At 43.3% G+C, this 20,572-nt stretch overlaps 1 protein-coding gene across 1 annotated transcript in view; it reads left to right on the forward strand.

The window, feature by feature from the left end:
* Nucleotides 1-4,240, forward strand: part of LOC121293053 (ankyrin repeat and SOCS box protein 15-like) — a 36,571-nt gene extending 32,331 nt beyond the window's left edge. Inside the window, exons 9-10 of the mRNA XM_041215645.1 lie at nucleotides 1,723-1,876; nucleotides 4,065-4,240. Of these exons, the coding sequence (XP_041071579.1) occupies nucleotides 1,723-1,876; nucleotides 4,065-4,240 (330 nt within the window). The remainder of the gene's footprint in view (nucleotides 1-1,722; nucleotides 1,877-4,064) is intronic.
* The last annotated feature ends 16,332 nt before the right edge of the window (nucleotides 4,241-20,572 follow it).

Raw genomic sequence — 20,572 nt, forward strand, 5'->3', positions numbered from 1 at the left:
ACACTCCAAAAACAACCAAACTGTTAAAAACAAACATTGAAAATTCAGTTGTCTCAAACTATTTCAATAAATGATCCGAGTATGCTCCTTTAAATGAAAGCTTTCTCTGTTCAGGACATGTCTGATTTTGTATGCTAATTTCCATATGATTTGTGTTATTTTTTCATATCGATGTTATGTTGTTGCTTGTTTTTGAAGAGAATACCATAACCTGGACTGAGGCCACTGGGCAGAATTTAATGCCCCGTCCTAGAAGCAAGTTTGGAGATGGGAGGGAAGGGGTGCAATGTAATCAGGTGGGAAGGTGCGTGGAGATCCCACTGCCGTCCTGCCTCTCTCTGATTCAGTCCAGGCTGTCAAGGCTTGTGGGCAGTCTTCCCACCCAGAGGCGAATTGAGGCACTTAAGTGGACACTAAAGTGGTCTCTTAAGGGCCTTATGCACCCGTGACTGTTATTTAACAAGTGGCGAGTGGGGGACTTGCCATCTGGGAGGCTGCTCAGCAAACCCTATTGGGTTTGCCTGTGCCGTTCCGGGGTGGGGGGGGGCTCATTCTTAGGCATTCTGTGCCCAATTTAGGGACCTGGCATTGGGAAGTCAGGCCTCCACCAGAAGCCAACCCTGCCTTTGCAGTCAATCTTCTCTCCCTACCTGGCCAGTGCCCCCCTCCATAGGCATTACACGCCACTCCACTCCCCTGACTCCGGAGGATCCATTGCTGATCCTCTGCTTAGGCCTCAGTGCAATAATGGCACTGGCCATTGTTTCTGGTGACGCAGCCAGTAGTGCAGGGTTGCTTGGCCTTTGGTTAGCCAGCAGCTCTCAGGGATGAGATTTCCACCCTAATGGGGCCTTAATTCAGTGGGACGCCTGACACTCTGCAGGTAAGTGCCTGAAATAGCATCGGGTCTCCTGTGGAAAAATGATACCCAACTCCCATTGGTTCTCTAAACAGTGGGCAGGACCTCCGTCATACAACTAAATTCCACCCATTGTCTTAATCCCTGCCACAAACTTTGTTCCCTGACCACTGATTCAATCTCCTCTCCACTCTCTCAGGCTGAACCAAACTGTTTGCAACCTCCGTTTTGTGAGATGAGTGCCCCCCCCGCCCAATCACAAGACTGCCTTCTTCCACTTCCATTACATCACCTGCCTCCACCTCTTCCTCGGCATATCTGCTGCTGAAAACCTCATCTATGTTTTTTTTGCCTCAAGGTTTGACTATTCCCGTGCTCTCTTGACTGCCTTTCATAAACTTGAACTCATCAACAACTCTGCCCATACCCTAATTTGCCCCAAGTTCCACTCACTGAACCACATTTGCACCCAATCTACCAATGCCTCAATTTTAAGATCATCATCCTTGTGTTCAAATCCCTCCATGGCTTTGCTCCCTCTTTATCTCTGTAATTTCTTCCACATTCATAACCCCTGAGAACTGAGCATTCCTCTAATTCTGGCCTCTTATGCATATTCAATGCCCAACGCATTGCTATCTGTGTCTTCAGCACTTCTGGGCCCTAAACTCTAGAATTGCCTCCCTAAACACCTCTGACTCTTCACCTCTCTTCTCCTTTAAGACCCTCCTGAAAACTTTCCTCCTTGACCGAGCTTTTAGTTTCCTGCCCTAATATCTCCATCCTTAGCTTGATGCTAATTTTATCTGATTAATGTGCTGACATGCTCTCGACGTTCTCCTGTTCTTTAAATTTGTTTGTAGTTCTGCGAGTTCATCACCGTTTCCTGGTTAAGTCATTTGGTCGGCAGGGTGGTGCGTGTGCTGATAGATTACGTGGATTACGTTTCCTTCTGCGTGAAATTAAAACCTGTTCTTGAGAAGCAAAAGGAGTGGCCTGAGATCCGTGATATCATTGGTAAATCTGCCTTCATTCCCTTTCCTTGCTAGAAAACAGAAAATGGTAGAGAAACACAACATGCAAAAGAACACAAAACAAGCTATTCTTCTGAGTTAAACATTCTTCAAAACTTATTTTTACTGAAAGGTCCCTAACTGAAACAGTAACTTACCATATCTCTTTCAAATGCTGACTGAGCTTCTGTGCTTTCCTGCATTTCCTGTTTTTAGTTCATGCTTTAAGTATTTATACTTCCTTTTCATTGAAGAATGTATTGCTCAGGCTGGTATATTGCAGGACGATTAACCCTTTGATAACTTTGGATTTTTTTTACTGTGAAAACAAAGAGTAGAACAAGGCAACAGTCTTTTATCTGAGTTTATCAAGAGAAAATAAACCCTGTTCCTTTATTCTGCTTTATACTACATAAGCATTATGTTGGGCCACACCTGGAGCATTGTAAGCAGTTCTGTGTACCACACCTTAGAAAGGATATATTGGCTTTGGAGGGAATGCAGTGTATATTTATGATACCTGCACTAATTTATTAGAATACATTACAGAAACTAGTGTTGTATTCCCTGGAATTTAGAAGGTTAGGGGATGATTTAATCAAAATTTCAAGATATTAAGGGGAATAGAGAGAGTAAATGGAGAGGAAGTTTTTCCTTTGGTTGAGAAGTCTAGGACTGGGGATATAGTCTAAAAAATAGAGTCAGACTTTTCTGGAGTAAAATGAGGAAACAATTCTACACATGGGCTTGGATTTTTCCTATGGCTGGCGGGCTGGCGGGTGGGGGCGAGCGCGGAGCCGATCACTGCCTGCGATCAGCTGCACGCCGCCATTCTAGGCGGGCGGGCCAATTAAGGCCCCCCCAGCGTGACGCACAGCCGGTAGTGCTCAGCTCTACCTGTGCAGGTGGGGATAGTGGGAAGAGTCAGGGCTTGCGCTTTTTCGCAGCAAGTTGCCTCAGGGAGATTGAATAGACAATAAAAAACTTTAATAAATGATGTTAAAATTTATTTAAACATGTCCCAACTCATGTGACATTGTCACATGAATCGGGATGTGTTTGTAAAGGTGAGGAAATTATTTTATTGATTTTATAAAAACTTCAGGGAACCTGAACCCGCTGTGGATGAGTTTTCCTGAAAAACGCAAAGGCTGCTTGGGCTTTTCGGCTGCCCGCCAACATTAAGGTTGGACAGGCAGTGTTCTTAACTAGTTTAATTACATTCTTAATGGCCTTAATAGGCCGTTGGCATTTTGGTGGGTGCACAGCCAACTCCATGCGCCTGCCAAACAAAATATCGCAATGGTGTGCGATGATGTCAGGATGCATTCCCAGTGTCACCACGCGTCATTTTACACGTCGGTGTGTCGGGCCCTGCATGCCAACCGGAAGATTCAGCCCATGAAGTTTGAAACCCTCTTCCGCAAACAACAATTCATGCTAGACCAATTGTTAACTTTAAAACTGAGATTGATAGATTTTTGGTAACCAAAAGTATTAAGGGATCTTGAGAAAAATTGGGTATATGGAGTTAGAACGCAGATCAGCCATGATCTCTAGCAGAGCAGACTTGTTTCTGTATAATTCTATGTCATTTCTGTTGGTACTAGCAGTCAATGGCTAAACAAAACTGTTTAAAAAATGTTCAAATTAATCACCCTTTGCACTGAGGCACTGATGGCCAGAATCATTTCTACCTACCACCTTCCCTGGAAGCACAGGATATGATTCAGTGGGTGATGGCAGCTCTCTCTAATATTTTGTCCAGCTTGCTTATTTTAGCAGCTCTAGTGATGATATTGCTAAGACCAACTAAAGCAAAGCCCAAAAGGAATTAAATATAAGGGCAGTTTTACACAGGAGATATCTTTACCACTTAAGACCATCAAAAGAACTTCAGCTCTCTTTAAGATAATTTTAAAATACATTTTTGACTTGTAATGCCATTGTGGTCTGCTTTAACAAGCCAAAGAATTCAATAATTGCTCCTGAATTTGCTTTCAAAGCTATGCAAAGATAATTTGCTATTTCACAATGCAATGCTGACTACAAAAGTGTTTACTCAGATTTTGGTCTATGTTTTTGGACCCTCAGTAGCACTTTTACTCCATTATGTATTCAAGCTAATGGAGGTTTGGTTAAAATTCACTGATTGGAAAAATAAAATTGGAAAAACTTTGCTTTTCTTGCAGAAAACCCTCGTTGTTTGAAGCACCTGTGTCGACTGAAAATACGTAAACATGTGGGGCAAAAACAACTGCAAGATCTTGCATGTTTAGCATTGCTTCCCCTGCCTCCAGTACTGGTGAACTACATCTTGTATAAGGAATATGACCTATATGGAAGAGGTCTTGACTTAAAGTATTAGTAATATGAACACTAATCATTTGTGTGTTGGTGTCATTTCAGTACGGTGCTGAGGTTCATATTCGTTGTTAAATTTAGGAGAGCATTTGTCATAAAATGAATGGTTTGCCAACTGCAGTAATGGATGAATGTTCATCTTGCTGAATAAGCTAGCACAGTACAACAAATAACATCCCCACAGCTTTAAGTGTTGGAGGAATTCTGGTTGAATTGCTTTGCAATTAAAATATTTGCAAGTCTTGCAAAAGATTAAAAATACAGGGCTTTCCAAATGCAAAACTGACCACACCAAAAACTTTTTTTAAACGTTATGCATGTCCAGCAGAGAAAAACCTCCACCTGTATTTTTGCAGTATTAAATGTTGATAAGATATCATAGCTTAAATTTGAAGCTTCATTATAAACATTATTCTGTCATACACAATCCCTTTCATTTGGTGAAAGTTTTTGGTGCATGCTTTTTATTGATATAATTTTCAAAGTTAGCTTTGTATGTGACAGCTCAAGTACATAAATTGTTTCTTCTAGAGTAATTGGCCCCTCCATTTCTACTCTGCTTCTGGTTTTCTCCCTTTTTTTGTTGAAAACAATACTACTAGTGCTGTAATGTGGTTCTATAGGTTGCCATTGCCCTCAGATCCTTGTCTATATGGGTGAGGTCTGATAGTGATTATTGGCATAACAGGAATGTAGAGGCCATGTTTACTAGATGTTCACACACAAGCACTGTATTTTTGGACCCTCAGTGGCACTTTTACTCCATTATATATTCAAACTAATGGAGGTTTGGTTAAAATTCATTTTAGGATAATGATCGAAAATAAAAGTGATGAGGGTTAGTTTGCATTCATATGGAACTGGCTAGAGTGATCTGGAGCGTGAAATGGAACTTGGGTCTGCAAGGCCCCCATGTCAATCTATACTGGCGTTGGTGTGATAGTGGTAACAATAGTGGTGACTGCATTTAAGGAATACTTAATTGTTGTACAGCGCTTTGGCATGCCCTGAGGTCATGAAAAGCAATATAAAAGACTATATGAATGCACTGTACAACAATTAAGTATTCCTTAAATGTAGTCACCACTATTGTTACCACTATCGCACCAACACCAGTATAGATTGACATGGGGGCCTTGCAGACCCAAGTTATATTTCAATCTCCACATCACTCTAGCCAGTTCCATATGAATGCAAACTAACCCTCATCACTTTTATTTTTGTATATTTAGAAGTATATATAAATAACAAAGCCCTAATGATATTCAATTACTGATATTGGTGATTCAGTTGTCAATAAATTTCCCATGCTTGAATGCCATTTCCTATTGGTTAATGTAAAAAAACAAGATTGTACCTTTCCATGTTGGTAGAAGGCTGGCATTTGACTGACTTGCCCCCCTAGCCAAGAACAGCCAAAATTCACCCATGGGCGGATAAAAATTCAAGCTGGTAGAGAAGCCAAGTGCTCAACCAGTGCAGTCACTGGGATGCCATGCTGAAACTATATCTTGTGGTTCATTTAGTTCCTTCATTCAACAAGTCCCCTAATAGCAATGTAGTCCCAGCAAATCACTCCTCACTTTGCCATTTGCATCATGTTGAGGTGCCAGTAGTCTACAGGAACAGTTAGTCATCCACAATCTTTGATGAAATGTTTAGAAAGACAAGACTTGTCCTTTTAAGCGCTGTTTCTGAATTAGTGTTTTTTTCTTAAAAGTTGTTCTGATTTCTTCAAAGAATAGTGTAATAGTCTTGCTTCATAGTTTTGTGTAATTATCTCTTATACTATTTTTGTTTGTAGTCAAGAAATATGTGTAGAAAACCTCTTAAAAAGAAATTATTTATTTTGTGCTAAAAGACCTTTATTTTCTTGTTTCTGATTTTTTGCAAGTCACCGATTGTTTTACTGGATTGTTAGTTCCAGCAATCAATGAGCTGATGTGTTGATTTGTCTTTGTTGTTCTGTCCAGTTCCCTATGAAAACAGGACATTTAATTCAATAACGAACTTGCCAGGTCCCTTTATGCCTGGATCAGGACTTCTACAGATTGTAATCAAAAACAAATTGCAAACAAGCCCATTTAAAAAAAAACAAGATAAGCACTTAACAAAAAAAAGTTTTCCATTAAAGTGATTAGACTTTTAAAGTATGCTGTGCCATTCAGGTAAAATTTGTATTACTTACATTGATCCACAAAGAATAAGTACTAGTTCTTTTTTGGAAGGAGACATGAATTACAGCACATAACGAACATTGTTATGACCCAATGCATAAAAACAACACAATGGCATCCTCACCTGTGTTTGGTATAATTGTGTTAAGAAATATATCTTATTGTTCAATTATTTCCCTGACATTGCTAAGTTCACCATTTTAAAATAAAGGTTTTGTGTAAGTTACCTTTTCCTATTATGCATTTGATACAGTGCAAAACAGGTGAACATCCTCTGGATTTCTCTCACTCCACTGCCCTAACTGATGGAAATTTAGCAGAAATGCCATTCTGCCATGTGTGTGTGGTTTTCTTTTGCATTAAGATGGTTGTGAGGGCATTCCATGTTTCTTAAGTGTCGGTTAGGTCTCTGTCTAATGGCACTTTTATATCTCATCTTGGCAAATCTGGCCATTTTGATGTCTGGTACTAGCGTTACAATTTCAGCAGCTTTATTTTAGCTGATCAAGTTGAATCTAATAATATTGTGCTCACTGTTACCCAGGTATTCCTCCACATCAATGTCCAACAATGGGATTCTTGCATTTATTAGCTGAGGCATAGAATATAAAATCAGGGAGGTTATGCTGGAACTGTATTAAATGCAGGTTAGGCCACAGCTAGAATTTTGTGTGCAGTTCTGGAATCCGCATTATAGGAAGGATGTGATTGCACTAGAGAGAGTGCAGAGGAGATTTACCAGGATGTTGCCTGGGCTGGGGAGTTTTAGTTATGAGAGATTGGATAGACTGGGGTTATTTTCCCTGGAGAGAGGAGATTGAGGGGGGACATGATTAAGGTGTATAAAATTATGAGGGGCATAGATAGGGTAGACAGGAAGGAACTTTTCCCCTTGGTGGAAGGATCAATAACCAGGGGGCATAGATTTAAGGTAAAGGGCAGGAGGTTTAGAGGGGATGTGAGGAAGAATTTTTTCACCCAGAGGATGGTAGGAATCTGGAACTCACTGCGTGAAAGGGTGGTAGATACAGAAACCCTCATAACATTTAAGAAGTATTTGGATGTGCACTTGCGATACAAGGCTATGGGCCTAGTGCTAGAAAATGGGATTAGAATAGTTAGGAACATGTTTGACCGGCACAGACTTGATGTGCTGTAGACCTCTATGACTCTATAACACTGCATCAGTATCAAGTTAAATCTAGTGTCTGATTACCTTTTGTTCCCTAACTAACATGCTGTGTAAGGAAACAATCATTTATTACACCTTCAAATCCTCCAGCTGTCCCATAATAGGATTACATAGGCAATATAGCACAGAAACAGGCCATTCAACCCAACCAGCCCATGCTGGTGTTTATGCTCCACTCATCCCCCTCCTGTCTTTCCTCATTTAAAGCTATCACTGTAACCCTCTATTTCCTTCTCCCTCGTATGCATGTCTAGCTTCCCCTTAAGTGCATCTATATATTTTCTTCAACCTATCCCTGTGATAGCGAGTTCCAAAATCTCGCTGCTTTTTGGGTAAAGGAGTTTCTTCTGAGTTCCCTATTGGATTCCTTGGTGACTATTTGATATTGATGGCCTCTAGTTTGCTCTTTCCCACAAGAGGAACACAGGGGCTCATTTTAACTGCCAGATCACTGGTACCTCATCACAGCCTTGGTTCAAGCGTGGACAAAAGAGCTAAACTCCAGAGATGAGGTGAGAGTGAGTGTATTTGACCGAGTGTGGCATAAAGGGGTCCTAGTAAAACTGGAATCAATGGGAATCAGGTAAAACGCTGCGCTGGTTAGAGTCATACCTAGCTTAAAGGAAGATGGTTGTAGCTGTTGGAGGTCAGTCATCTCAGTTCCAGGACATCACTGCAGGAGTTTCTCAGGGTAGTGTCCTAGGCCCAACCATCTTCAGCTGCTTCATCAATGACCTTCCTTCCATCATAAGGCCAGAAATGGGGATGTTTGCTAATGATTGCGCAATGTTCAACACCATCGTGACTCCTCAGATACTGAAGCAGCCCATGTCCAAACGCAGCAAGACCCAGACAATATCCAGGCTTGAGCCGACAAGCGGCAAGAAACATTTGCACTACGCAAGTGCCAGGCAATGACCATCTCCAACAAAAGAGAATCTAACCATCGCCCCTTGACATTCAATGGCATTACCATCGCTGAATCTCCCACCATCAACATCCTGGGGGTTACCATTGACCAGAAACTGAACTGAACTAGCCATATAAATAGCGTGGCTACAAGAGCAGGTCAGAGGCTAGGAATCCTGTGGTGAGTAACTCACATCCTGACTCTTCAAATCCTATCCACAATCGACAAGGCACAAGTCAGGAGTATGATGGAATACTCTCCACTTGCCTGAATGAGTGCAACTCTAACAACACTCAAGAAGCTTGACAGCATCCAGGACAAAGCAGCCCACTTGATTGGCACCCCATCCACAAACATTCACTCCCTCCACCAGCGACGAACAGTGGCAGTAGTGTGTACCATCTACAAAATGCACTGCAGGAACTCACCAAGGCTCCTTAAACAGTGCCTTCCAAACCAACGACTGCTACCATCTAGAAGGACAAGGGCAGCAGATACATAGGAACACCACTGCCTGGAAGTTCCCCTCCACTCACCATCCTGACTTGGAAATATATTGCCATTCCCTCACTGTCGCTGGTTCAAAACCCTGGAACTCCCTCCCTAACAGGACTGTGGGGTACCTTTACCACATGGACAGCAGCGGTTTAAGAAGGCAGCTTCTCAAGGGCAATTAGGGATGAGTAATAAATGCTGGCCTAGCCAGCGATGCCCACATCCCATAAATGAATTTTAAAAATACATACTCATGGCAATAACTCATGCCCTGTCCTCAGATTTAAACTCTACTGAGTTTTGCTCGAACTGTTGTGTAAGTGCACCAGTAAGCTTTGGAACAGAGCACAACTATGTTTCCCTGAGTATGAGGAGATATTAAATATAATCTAGTGGCCTTTTCAAGCATTGTTCCATTTACTAATAGAGTTGCCAAGGTACTCAAGAAGTTGAAATAAAAATAGAAAATGCTGGAAATGCTCAGCAGGTCAGGCAGCATCTATAGAGAGAGACACAGAACTTTCTGTCAGCCATCGACCTGAAATATTAACTCTCTTCCTCTCTCCACAGGTACTGCCTGACCTGCTGAGAATGTCCAGGAATTTTCGGTTTTTATTTCAGATTTCTAGCACTTATGGTATTTTGCTTTTAAACTAGTGTTTAACTCATTGGCATTTCTGTTCTAAGAATACACGCCTTGAAGAAATTATGTTCTTCTCTCTGTCTGAATTTATATTTGTCTCTTTTATTTTGTTCACCTTCATTGCTTTTCGTTTCCCTTCTTGTGTTTTGATCGGGTATCTATCAAAACGCCCCTTCACAACTATCTCTCTTCCTCTGCAACTGTCTCCAGCTCTGACTTATTCTACATGGATTCCAACTAAAATTCCACCCTTTATCTTTTGCATCCACATGCAATTACAGATATCTCATAGAGATTCAGCATTCCTCAAGCAGTTGTTCTAGCCACATACCAAGGTTGATTCTATGCACAACTACATACACATTCTCGGCTTCTCTTCAGCACCACTGACTCACTCTAGATCAAAGCTGCCCTGGTCTGCAGTTTCATTTCTCCCTTCACCTCATGCGTTGTTTTAAAAAAAAACCTTTTTGTAATCTTTCAGGTGTGAAGGATCACAAATTTTAACAACTCATTGGTACCAATACTGCTCTAGCTGCTTTTTCCCTTCAATTCCCTCTGACTCCATCCCTTCTTCCATTCTCACGCCTTGCCATGTTTTCACTATCCCCTTTGACCTTTGTTACCTGTATATTGTGTTTAATTTTATGCAGGTGATGGGCATTACTTCAGGGTTTCCTTAGAGACACTTAGCAAAACTGTGATGTGGTTGAATTAGAAGTAGTATGATTGTAATGTTGTACTCTGGAAATAAATGTAAGACTGAATAAAGATTAGCTCCAGTCCTATCCTTCACCAACTGGCTTTCCAGAATAGAACAACCTTGCCTTCTCTGATCATGAATGGTCAGTCCTTAGCAAAGGCCTCAGCTTCACCCCCTTACATCAACACCTCAATGAATTTTGAGCTTGGCACATGCTGAACTATTCTTCTGTTGCTATTCCCTCTGTGCCCACTTCTTTGAACAGGAGCCCTCCCCAAGCACCGTGGACCCTTTCTCCCATCTCAGAATTCTCATTTAACTGGCCTCCTCCCTCTACCCTTTCTAGATACTTTCATTCAGAACTGTCGGTATAACCTTTGCTGTCTCAATTTCGCTAATCCCCTCGCTCACTCTGACCTATCTCCTTCTGAACTTGCAGCCCTCCATTCCCTCAGATCCAACATCGTTATCAAATCTGCTGACAAGTGGGGTGCAGTTATTGTTTGGTAAACCAACTTTTCCCTAGCAGAGGCCAAATGCCAATTCTTTGACATTTACTCTTACCTCCACCCCCTGGACAGTAATCCCACCACTGCTCATTAAACTATCATTTCCAAGACTGTGACTGACCTTATCTCCTTTGGAGATCTTCCTTATGCAGCCCAAAAAAAAACCTCATTCTGATGAAAGGTCATCAACCCGAAACGTTAACTGTTTCTCTTTCCATTGATGCTGCCGTATTTCCAACACTTTCTGTTCTTATTTCTGATTTCCGGCATCTGCAGCATTTCATTTTTTGTGTTCAAGGGGTTTAAAAATAGTTCACCAGAATTCTTCCACTGGCAAACTGATTGGCTGTGATTTTCCATTCCCACCCATGGCGGATGTCATGGTGGGCAGGAGCCGAAAATATTGCGAGAGCAAAAAAGTCCGTTTTACGTTGGTGGGAAAACAGGGTCCTGTCGTCCGCTCCGGACTTCAATGGCAGAGCACATTTCCTGAAGTGCAATATCGGCACGGCCATTTGAATACATTTAAATCTTATGAATACTCATTATAAAACCTGCTTGCCAATATCATCCTCCTATGCTGGTTCAAGAGGTAACATCAGTGCCTAATTAGGCCACTGTTTCACAACGGTGTATAGGAGATGTGCACCTGCCGACCAGCACTTCGCTCGTGACTCCAAGCTTTTTCACCTACCTTTCATCACTCAGCACTCGCAGCACCTTGACTCAGCACCAGGCTTCGCAGGCAGCACCACATCGCTCTCTGGTGGGTATCACAGGCAAGGCTCTCTGTACCAGACCAGAGGTAAGGCAGGGGTGCTGTGGAAGAGGCCACATGGCAAGGCGTCCACTGGGATGGAGGCAGAAGTTGTGGAAGGGGGCGCAGGGAAAGGCCTGGGGAAGTTGGGGGGGGGGTGCGAATGTAACAAAGGATGTATTCCAACACATGACTAGTGGGTGCGGGTTGGAAGCATCCTCTGGGCCAGAATGGAGAGGGACATAAGTGAGTTGGGGCCTGAATTGGAAGATGGCTAAGTGATGAAGCGCTTAGCCTTACTGCGCTGACATTGCAAGGACTGTCCCTATCCTAGACAAGGGAGGAGGAGGACATGTAAGAAAACTGTCATTCATGCCCAGCATGTTGTGTGCAGGACATGGTCATTACAATGGGCACCTTGGTTCGGCGCATTGCTGGCTCAATGGTTGACACACTCTCAGTCAAGGTAGGCTGTAGCTGGTTAAAAGGAATTGTAGGGCCATTCGAAGGTTTCATGGGAGGGGGCGGTGGGTTGGCTCAAAAGCTCACTTTGCAATAGGGCTCAAGAAGTAGTGGGCTCATCTGCAAATGGGGCATAGGCATGTCTGCCTTAATGCACTAAGTGGGTTACATAGGGATGTCCTCCACAATCAAAATGGCATTAAGCTTTGGAGAGGAAGGCTTGAGAATCCTTGGAGGGAGAGCAACCTGAACATAAGACATCCCCAGGACGATGGCAGGGATTACCAGACTCACATAAGGGAGGGTCCTAGCTGGCCTGGTAGTGAGGTCTTAGCACCACCATCTTGCAACCTGAAGGGATGGCACAGCACAAAATTAATCTGAGGAATAGCTCAGCTGGTGAGGGCTCTGAGGGCCATTTGGAGGACTGGTGCTCTGTGCTGGGGGTCCAATTAAAGTGAATTGTGTATTGAGAATAGATGCACACCTGAAACACATTAGGAGCCTTTCAATGTTATTGCAGGGAATGAGGTGACTGAAGCAATGAAGCGCATTAATGTGAGATTAGTGACCAGTCATGGCAGTAATAGAACCCCTTGCTTTAACCATGTTCCAAACATGTCAATTGCCCACAGTGATAATGAGGTCTAGACCATTTTGGCAACTGGATAAGCTCCAGGTGCATCTTGAAAGCAGGAGCTCTCAGTCTTGGTGATGGCAGGATCACAGATGAGAAGCCTCAGAGCCACCTCCAATAATCAGAGTTCCTCAATGAACATTAGACCTCATGAGTTCCACAGAGAGTGTAGTATGACAGTGCAGTGATTGAGGATCCCAGCACCTCCTGGCCAAACCAATCTCTCAGCAGCTGGCCAGGTTGGGGGTGGGGGTCGGGAGGTGCGGGGATGGTAGGGAGAAGGTGTACCAACAAACATTCTTTACGCTGTCCAGGATTTCAGTGGTGAATAGGTGGCCCTTGAACCCACAGCCACCCAGTAGAAACATACAGAAATTGGAGCTTTTGAGGCTCATGCTGACTCATTTTTTTTTTCTCATTGATACCGCAGAGAGGGAAACGTTAGGAAGATGGAGGCTGCATTTGTTGTGGCCTGCATTCTCACACACAGGCAGGAGAGAAGATTGTGATCGTGGTGCCAGGCTCACCAGAGGGAGGAGCTAAACTCCCAGTAGTAAGGGGTAGCAGGCCTCCATCCAGTCGCAGAGGATGATGTTCACAGAAGCGTGGTGCCTAGGTGGCTCTCGAGACCAAGGGTACACGGAACTCGCATGTCTATCTACAGATAGCGAGAGACAGTGTTGCCCACGCCTCCGCATGTCCAGGGATCTGGTGCCATGGGGACTGGGAGGGCATCCATTGCCAGGGCTCTGAGATTCACTGCTGCACTGAACATCTATGCAAGTGCCTCCTTCCAGGGCTGCACCTGGGACCTCTGCGGGATCTCCTGAGTGTCATCTCAAGATGCTTACATGAGACGACGGACACACTTTTTGTGAAGGCCCACAATAACATGCACTTCACCAGAGATCAAAAGAACCAACCGGCCAGTGCACTGGGATTTGCTGAGATTTGTGGATTTTGACTGCACTCATGTGGCTATAAAAGCTCCCTGATCCTGCAGTACATAAACAGGAAAGGATTCCAGTTATTCAATGTTCAGCTGCTCTGCAACCATAAGAAGCAAATAATGCAGGTATATACGAGATACCCAGGGAGCTGCCATGACCCATACATCTTGAGCAGATCGCAGATCCCTGACATCTCCGAAGGACCAGAAAGAATCCAGGACTGGCTCCCCAGTGACTAGGTGTATCCGCAACGGACCTGGCTGATGATGCCTGTGCAGTGGCCACAAAACCCTGCAGAGAGAAGATACGATGCTCATATCACTACCTAAACACTGGTAGGGCAGAGCATTGGCATCTTAAAGATACAGTTTTGATCCTTGGACAGATCTGGCGGAGCACTCCAGTACACACCCAGAGGATCTCCCGGGTCATTGTCACCTGTTGCTGCAAATGGGGAGGACTTGCCAGATGCAGACATGGAGGGGCTACACATCTCCTCTGATGAGCAGGACATTGAAAGGGATAAGGGTGGGTTAAGGGGACTGGAGGAGATTACAGAGAGAGGGAAGGTTGTAGGGCCTGGAGGAGGTTACACAGGTAGTGAGGGTTGTAGGGACTGGAGGAGATTACAGAGATAGGGAGGGTTGTAGGGACTGGAGGAAAATACACAGTTAATGAGGGCTGTAGGGACTGGATGAAGTTACAGAGATGGAGGGCTGTAGAGGCTGGAGGAGGTTAGAGAGATGGGAAGGTTTGAATGGCCTGGAGGAGGTTAGAGAGATAGCGAGATTGAAGAGGTGACAGATAGCGAGGGTTTTAGGGGCTGGAGGCCAAGGCTGCATGGGCCAGACGAGGCAGGCATGCAGATGAGGCCCTCATAGCAACCAGATTCAATGCGGATGATGACGAGTAATAGTCTGCATCCTCTTGGTCAAGTGTCCTCTCTCATGGACCCACATGAACACCAGAATTGCTAACCCTCTCCTTGCAGCCATGCACTTCAATCTGAGAGTTTTGCTAACCATTGTCCTGGTCCTTTGAAGGACGATGAAGGCTCGGTAGCATGTGTCCTTGCTGAGAGGAGGTCCAATCTGGATAAGGGCATTCCGCATCACACGTCAAAGGGCACAGCCTCTTGTAATATCTCTGCAGCATCACAGTCACCACGGATAATAGAGGCAGGAGCAGCTCTACAAGTCTCAGTGTACTCATAGCTGTATGCTTTCAGTCTGACAATTCTCATGGAGATCCATCTGCCAAACTCCACCAACTGTGTTAGGACCGAGTCTGGAGGCTCATCATCAGACTCAGACTCAGCAGAATCCTGGCCTCCAGCAGCCCTCTGAGCACCAGCTATCTCGGATGTCCCTGCCTCCGCCTGCTGTGGATCAGATGGTGTGCTGTGCTCACCAGATTGTTACCCCGAGACTATTCTAGAACTAGGTCCCACCCAACTGTATGTTTCTCCACAGGTGGAGGGTATTGGGTGAGCAGTGTATTGGGTCTTCAGCGGTGCTCTCCTCTTCCACTTGGTTTTGCACTGCCCACCTCACTGTCACCACATGCATGATCCCTGTCCTATCCAGTCAGCACGATGGCATGCTCTTCATATGGATTGAGGGCCTTAAAGTTGAGCCAATGCACCCCGAGTTTGGGACCTCTCCCTCATATTGTGTGTGAACTTATCCTGCATGAAAACAAATGGAGGATTGTGAGTGGGACACATGGCAAGGCAGATGATAAGGATGCCTGCCTTGTGTGCACGGTGAGTAAAGCAGTGGATGGGATGAGCACACGATGTACACAGGACATGAGGCCAGATGAGGTGTGAAGGTGTGTGTGAGAGAGTGAGTGGTGATATGCTTTCAGCTAGCAGTGTGTGAGATCCCTGTGGAGTGTATTTCTGCCGAGTCCTGATGAGCTTGTGAATGAGTGAGCTGAGGGTGATGAGATGGTTGACTTACCCTGCTGAAACAGATGAGATCATTCATCCTCTTCCTGCACTGGATTTCAGATTTTTCTGTGCCATGTTTGCGCTGGATGCCAAAGCCACACCTTCCCAAACCAGAATGGTGGCATTGGTGGACCTCCTCTGGCTATCACTGGGGCACAGGGCATCCCGCCCGGCCTCGACAGTGTCCAGCAGATGGCCCAGCGGAGCGTCATTGAACTTGGGAGTGCACGCGTCTTGCCTTTCAGCGCCATTTCCTCCATGGGGCTATCCTGGCCTGTAGACAATGAGGAGGCTGTGTGCGGGTGCACTTTAAACGTGGTGTCCAGAGGAAAGAGCCCCTGAGGTCACAGCAGAGCAGGCGAATCAGAGGCCTCCCACCCACGATCTGACCACGGCTGGTTTTTGCATTGTTGATGAGGCGGTGAGCGGACAATATGGCGCCAAAACCCGACATTGTGCTCGGTTGTGAAAACGCTGCTTTTCCCGCCTGCCACCGCACTTAGACCACGGAGGAGAAAATCCCGCCGTAGTTTTAATATGGTGGATGCTTTCATAAGACCATATACAAAGAACAAGCTTTAATGTGGGCCCTCTATTTCTAAATCATATTTCCAAATATTTCATTACCGGGATATAAGGGAGTACAGAGGATCGTAGTTAATGCTTCAGTTACCACTGCAGAAAAAGCAGTTGACCTACACCAGACATGCATGTCCCTTATCACTCCTCAATTTTGCTCCCCACCTCCTGAAGGCTGGGGTACCTAAGACTGATCATGCCCTCATCAGATTCCATGCACGGAATCTTGCTGCCTTTGAAAATTTTCTGAGTTTGTGACCACATGTGGGTGATCTTACCAGAAGTGGCCAAACAAGAGACTGCCCCTGAGAGCGCCATTCAATTAAGAACAGCAGGTAGAACAGGCACTCAGCTGAGCCAATGGAAGGGCCCACAGCAACGTCCTGCAGGCAGTCCCACCAGGAGAGGTGGGTGCTGCTGCAGCAGGCAAGAGAACTTGAGGGTGCCTCAAAATGGAGACAGCCCTGGACGATATATGAAATTATTTAAATTATTTGTGGCCCCAGGTACCAGGCCATCATTGTAGAGAGGAATACCCCCTCCCTCCCAACAGATGGTCTGCCCCCCTGGCCTGGCCTGCTGGAGATGGAAACATATCATCCCCCTGATCCAAAAGCGACCTTTAGCTTTTTCCTCCCTATTCCACCTCCAGCCCTGCCTCCACCAGTTTCATAAAATTCTGTCCATATGTTATAAAACCATGGTTACTGGATACCAATCAGTTGTGAAAATCTTGTCTGATTTTTCACACACCTAGTCAGAGATACCATATCAGTTGAAGTTAGTTAATGCTAGTATGAATAGCTATACCAGAAGGTGCATGAACAAAACACATCATTGTGGACCAGTCAATGTCCTTTTTCTACATGTAGTCCCCAAGCTCTCTAATTTGGTGAACATTATACAGCTTAATGTGATTTTTACACATTGCCATCCATTGGGTCTCTACCAGCCAGCAGCAGATCCAGAGGAACAAAGGGAATTTTAGCACCAGCCCTTCACCATCTTCTGCATCATGGTGGGGAGAGCTCAGATTATACACCTTCATCACTGTCACAGTGTGAGTCTCCCATTATGGTGGCAAATAGTAACTGTATTGAGACTTTTAAGACATCGAACCTGGACCTGCAGAAAACAACAAGTATCTGATAAGCACTGATTTGGAAGAAGGGCAAAATGAGACCACACAATTCAAAGAAGGGAGAGGTGACAAATAGTATATGGAAGCATAAGGTAGTGAAAAGAGGGGTTTTAAATCACATAAATGTGCCAAGTGGTATGGAGGAAATCAAGGAGAAAAGGAGAACTTATTGAAGAGACTTAAAGAAATCAAGTATCTATAGCGCTGATGAAATAAATCTACATGGATTTTGTGTCTTCTTCCATATCCTCTAGATGTAGATCTGCTCCCACAATAATTCATCAACTGCTGCTGAAGATCTACATTTTCAACTGGTGGAATTTCTTTTTGATGGAGAATGGACTGTGGCCATGCTCAGGATCAGGATGATTAGTGGCACTGTAATTGCTGTGATCCTTGTGTGGAGTTCCAGGTACCTGCTATCCAGTGGGAAACCTGTGTCTCTGTGGAATCAAACTGATACAAAAGCTAATGCTAGCATTTGAAATGTAGAACTAAGTCAATCCTTTGTAGCACACCTGATAAGCTGACACTTGAGTTAAGCAAATCTGCTATATTTCTGGCCACTGTGAACATACAAACATATGAAATAGCAGCAGAAGTAGGTCATTTGACACCTGCTCTGCCATTCAATATGATCATGGCTAACCTGTTTGTGCTTTGAATTCCACATTCCCATCTAACCCCAATAACGTTTGATTCCCTTGCCTAACAAGAATCTCTCTACCTTTATCTTATACTTAATGATTAAGCTGCCAGCCTAGTTTGCTAACGGTCAATATTCTAATGACTAGTATGGCTCGAGGTCTTCAGGCAGCAAGAAGCTTACTAGTGATGTCCATGTTGTTAGCTGGTTAAATGCCATTAGTACTCCTGCACACATTTGAGGTCCAATGAGGCTTGGCCCTACCTAAGCTCTCTGGATTTAGGTAAATGATCCCTGCAGACAACGAACTATCTGTATGAAATTCTCAGTAGTTTTGTTGGAGACTCTTAAATATTGTGATTAATTTCCACTCATGTCAGACACCTAGTTTACCAAAAAAATCTGCCTAATACATAAAAACAAACCAGATGTTTAATATATACTTATTGAAAATGTTTATGTTCAAACATTTACATATAATTTCAATGTAATCCTCAAAGAAATAATGAAAAAGGGTTCAAAAAATTGTATTTGTTAGCCTTGGGCTGGTATCTTATCATCATTAAAGATAATGTAAATGTTATAAGTGTGACTTTAAACTCTTAAATGATTGCCTCTTAAGTTTGCATACTTAAATATAAAATATTAAAATAACTATTTCAAACATTTGGCACTTCTGTATGCAGCTGCTTGACATATTTCTATTAAATTCTATTGTTTATTATGTAAATGGTAATGTTTGTTATGGTCCAGTAAGCCAGTTAGTGAAGGCAGATACTGGAGCCAATCTTTATTCAGTCTTACACTTAGTTACAGAGCGAATCATTACAAATGCACACCTCCAAACTCAACCACTCTACAGTTTCAGCAAGTGTCTCCTATACCTGTAGCTAATTTGGTAAATTAACAGGTGAACAGATCAAATTAATTCAACAGATCAAAACAAATTAAAGTGATAACCCCTTAAAGAGGAACTGTAACAAAGAGGGAAAATTTTTTAAGGAACCTTATCAAGTTAAACTAAATTTTAGTTTTGGGGGTTGAGGAAGCACTCCAGCCCCCGCGGTGCCCACCAGCCGTGGAAGGCCTCAAGCTTGCCAGTGGACACCACATGCTCCCTCTCCAAGGATGCCCGGCCGTGAGCATAGCCACAGAAGAAGTGTCTCTTTATGCACATAAGTGAAACCCCATTTAATGTTCTTCACCTGCATATAATTAAATACAATTGATACACAATTAACAAAGGTCAACCATTTTATTTTAAATTTGTTAATCACTGCGTTAAAATAAATTCATATTTACAAAAAATGTATAACTCCTACATGAACAGTGTTATTTCAAGCCCTTGATTTTTAACCTAAGCAGTTTGTTTGATATGAAGCCAAAGGCTCACAGCTAATGCTTAACCTTCAAAGGTGAGGTACGACCTAATTTATAAAATAACCTGCATGATTCTCCTGCAATTGCATGTCCTTTAAACAGAAGAAAACAGGTTCCCTGTAGCTTCGAGGGCATTTATTTAAAGCTAACTGAGCAGGTGTTACAAAATATTCCTTTCAAAAGACTTAAGTTCATAATACAAACGTCTTGCTGCCTTATTTTACTTGACTGCTCTTTGCCCTATGAGCTTGATATTAATTTAAGTCCACAATGTATTATCATGTTGTCAAGGATACAACAGACAACAAAGCAATCTCAGCATTTCCCAGAGCAGAACATTGATCTGCCCAATGAAATCAAAGTATCTGCCCCTCATTTTTGAAATTTCAAACATGTAGTCTGTGAATATTCATGTGCTGGCATATGTTCTGTGACATGTCAATGTTGCCAAATCATGAACAAACTATTTTTGTTGACTATATGATTTTTTTCTGTACCTCTTTGATAATTTTCCATTCATTTATTTCTGTAGGTTAATGGGTGAAAATTTATTCAGAACAGAACTGTGAATTATTTTGTTCATGTATTTGTTCTGTGTTGTAAAACATGTAATAGTTCAGCTGATGCACACCCACATTAACACACAAGTGGTGCTTTCAGTGAGGCCTTTCTATGGCGATTGGAAATCTACAGAGGATTTACATATTAATCACACACCAGAACAATCTGTTTGTCTATTTTTATCTCCACATACGTTGTCAATTTCCTTTATTATCTGTCCCATATCTGTAAGAATTCCCAGAAATATGTGAATATGGCAAATTCTCCAGTACTAAGACTTGCTGATTTGTCATTTGAGTCATGAGCTACAGTTTAAAGCCAAAGCCTCAATCACTTGATTAGAAGAGAATGGCCTAGAAATGTGTTTGTGCAGACCAGATGGGCAGTCTCATGAAAAGACACTACTTTAAAATTTTGGTCGCACTAAATGGGTTTACTAAACTTGAAGAATTCCTCTTATCTGCTGGATGCTCTCTGTAATATTCAATGCAATAGTGAAGGTTCTATAGATGATGGCATGTTAATGGTCGGAAGGTGCACACAAAAAACTGTTCATGTCATGGCTGAATGCTTAAGTAAGGAGAAGCTTTTCTTATGGGTGACAAACAACTGGACCAGGTAAAAGTACAGGAGATACACC

The sequence above is a fragment of the Carcharodon carcharias genome, chromosome 21, assembly GCF_017639515.1.
Source record: "Carcharodon carcharias isolate sCarCar2 chromosome 21, sCarCar2.pri, whole genome shotgun sequence".
Lineage (NCBI taxonomy): Eukaryota > Metazoa > Chordata > Chondrichthyes > Lamniformes > Lamnidae > Carcharodon > Carcharodon carcharias.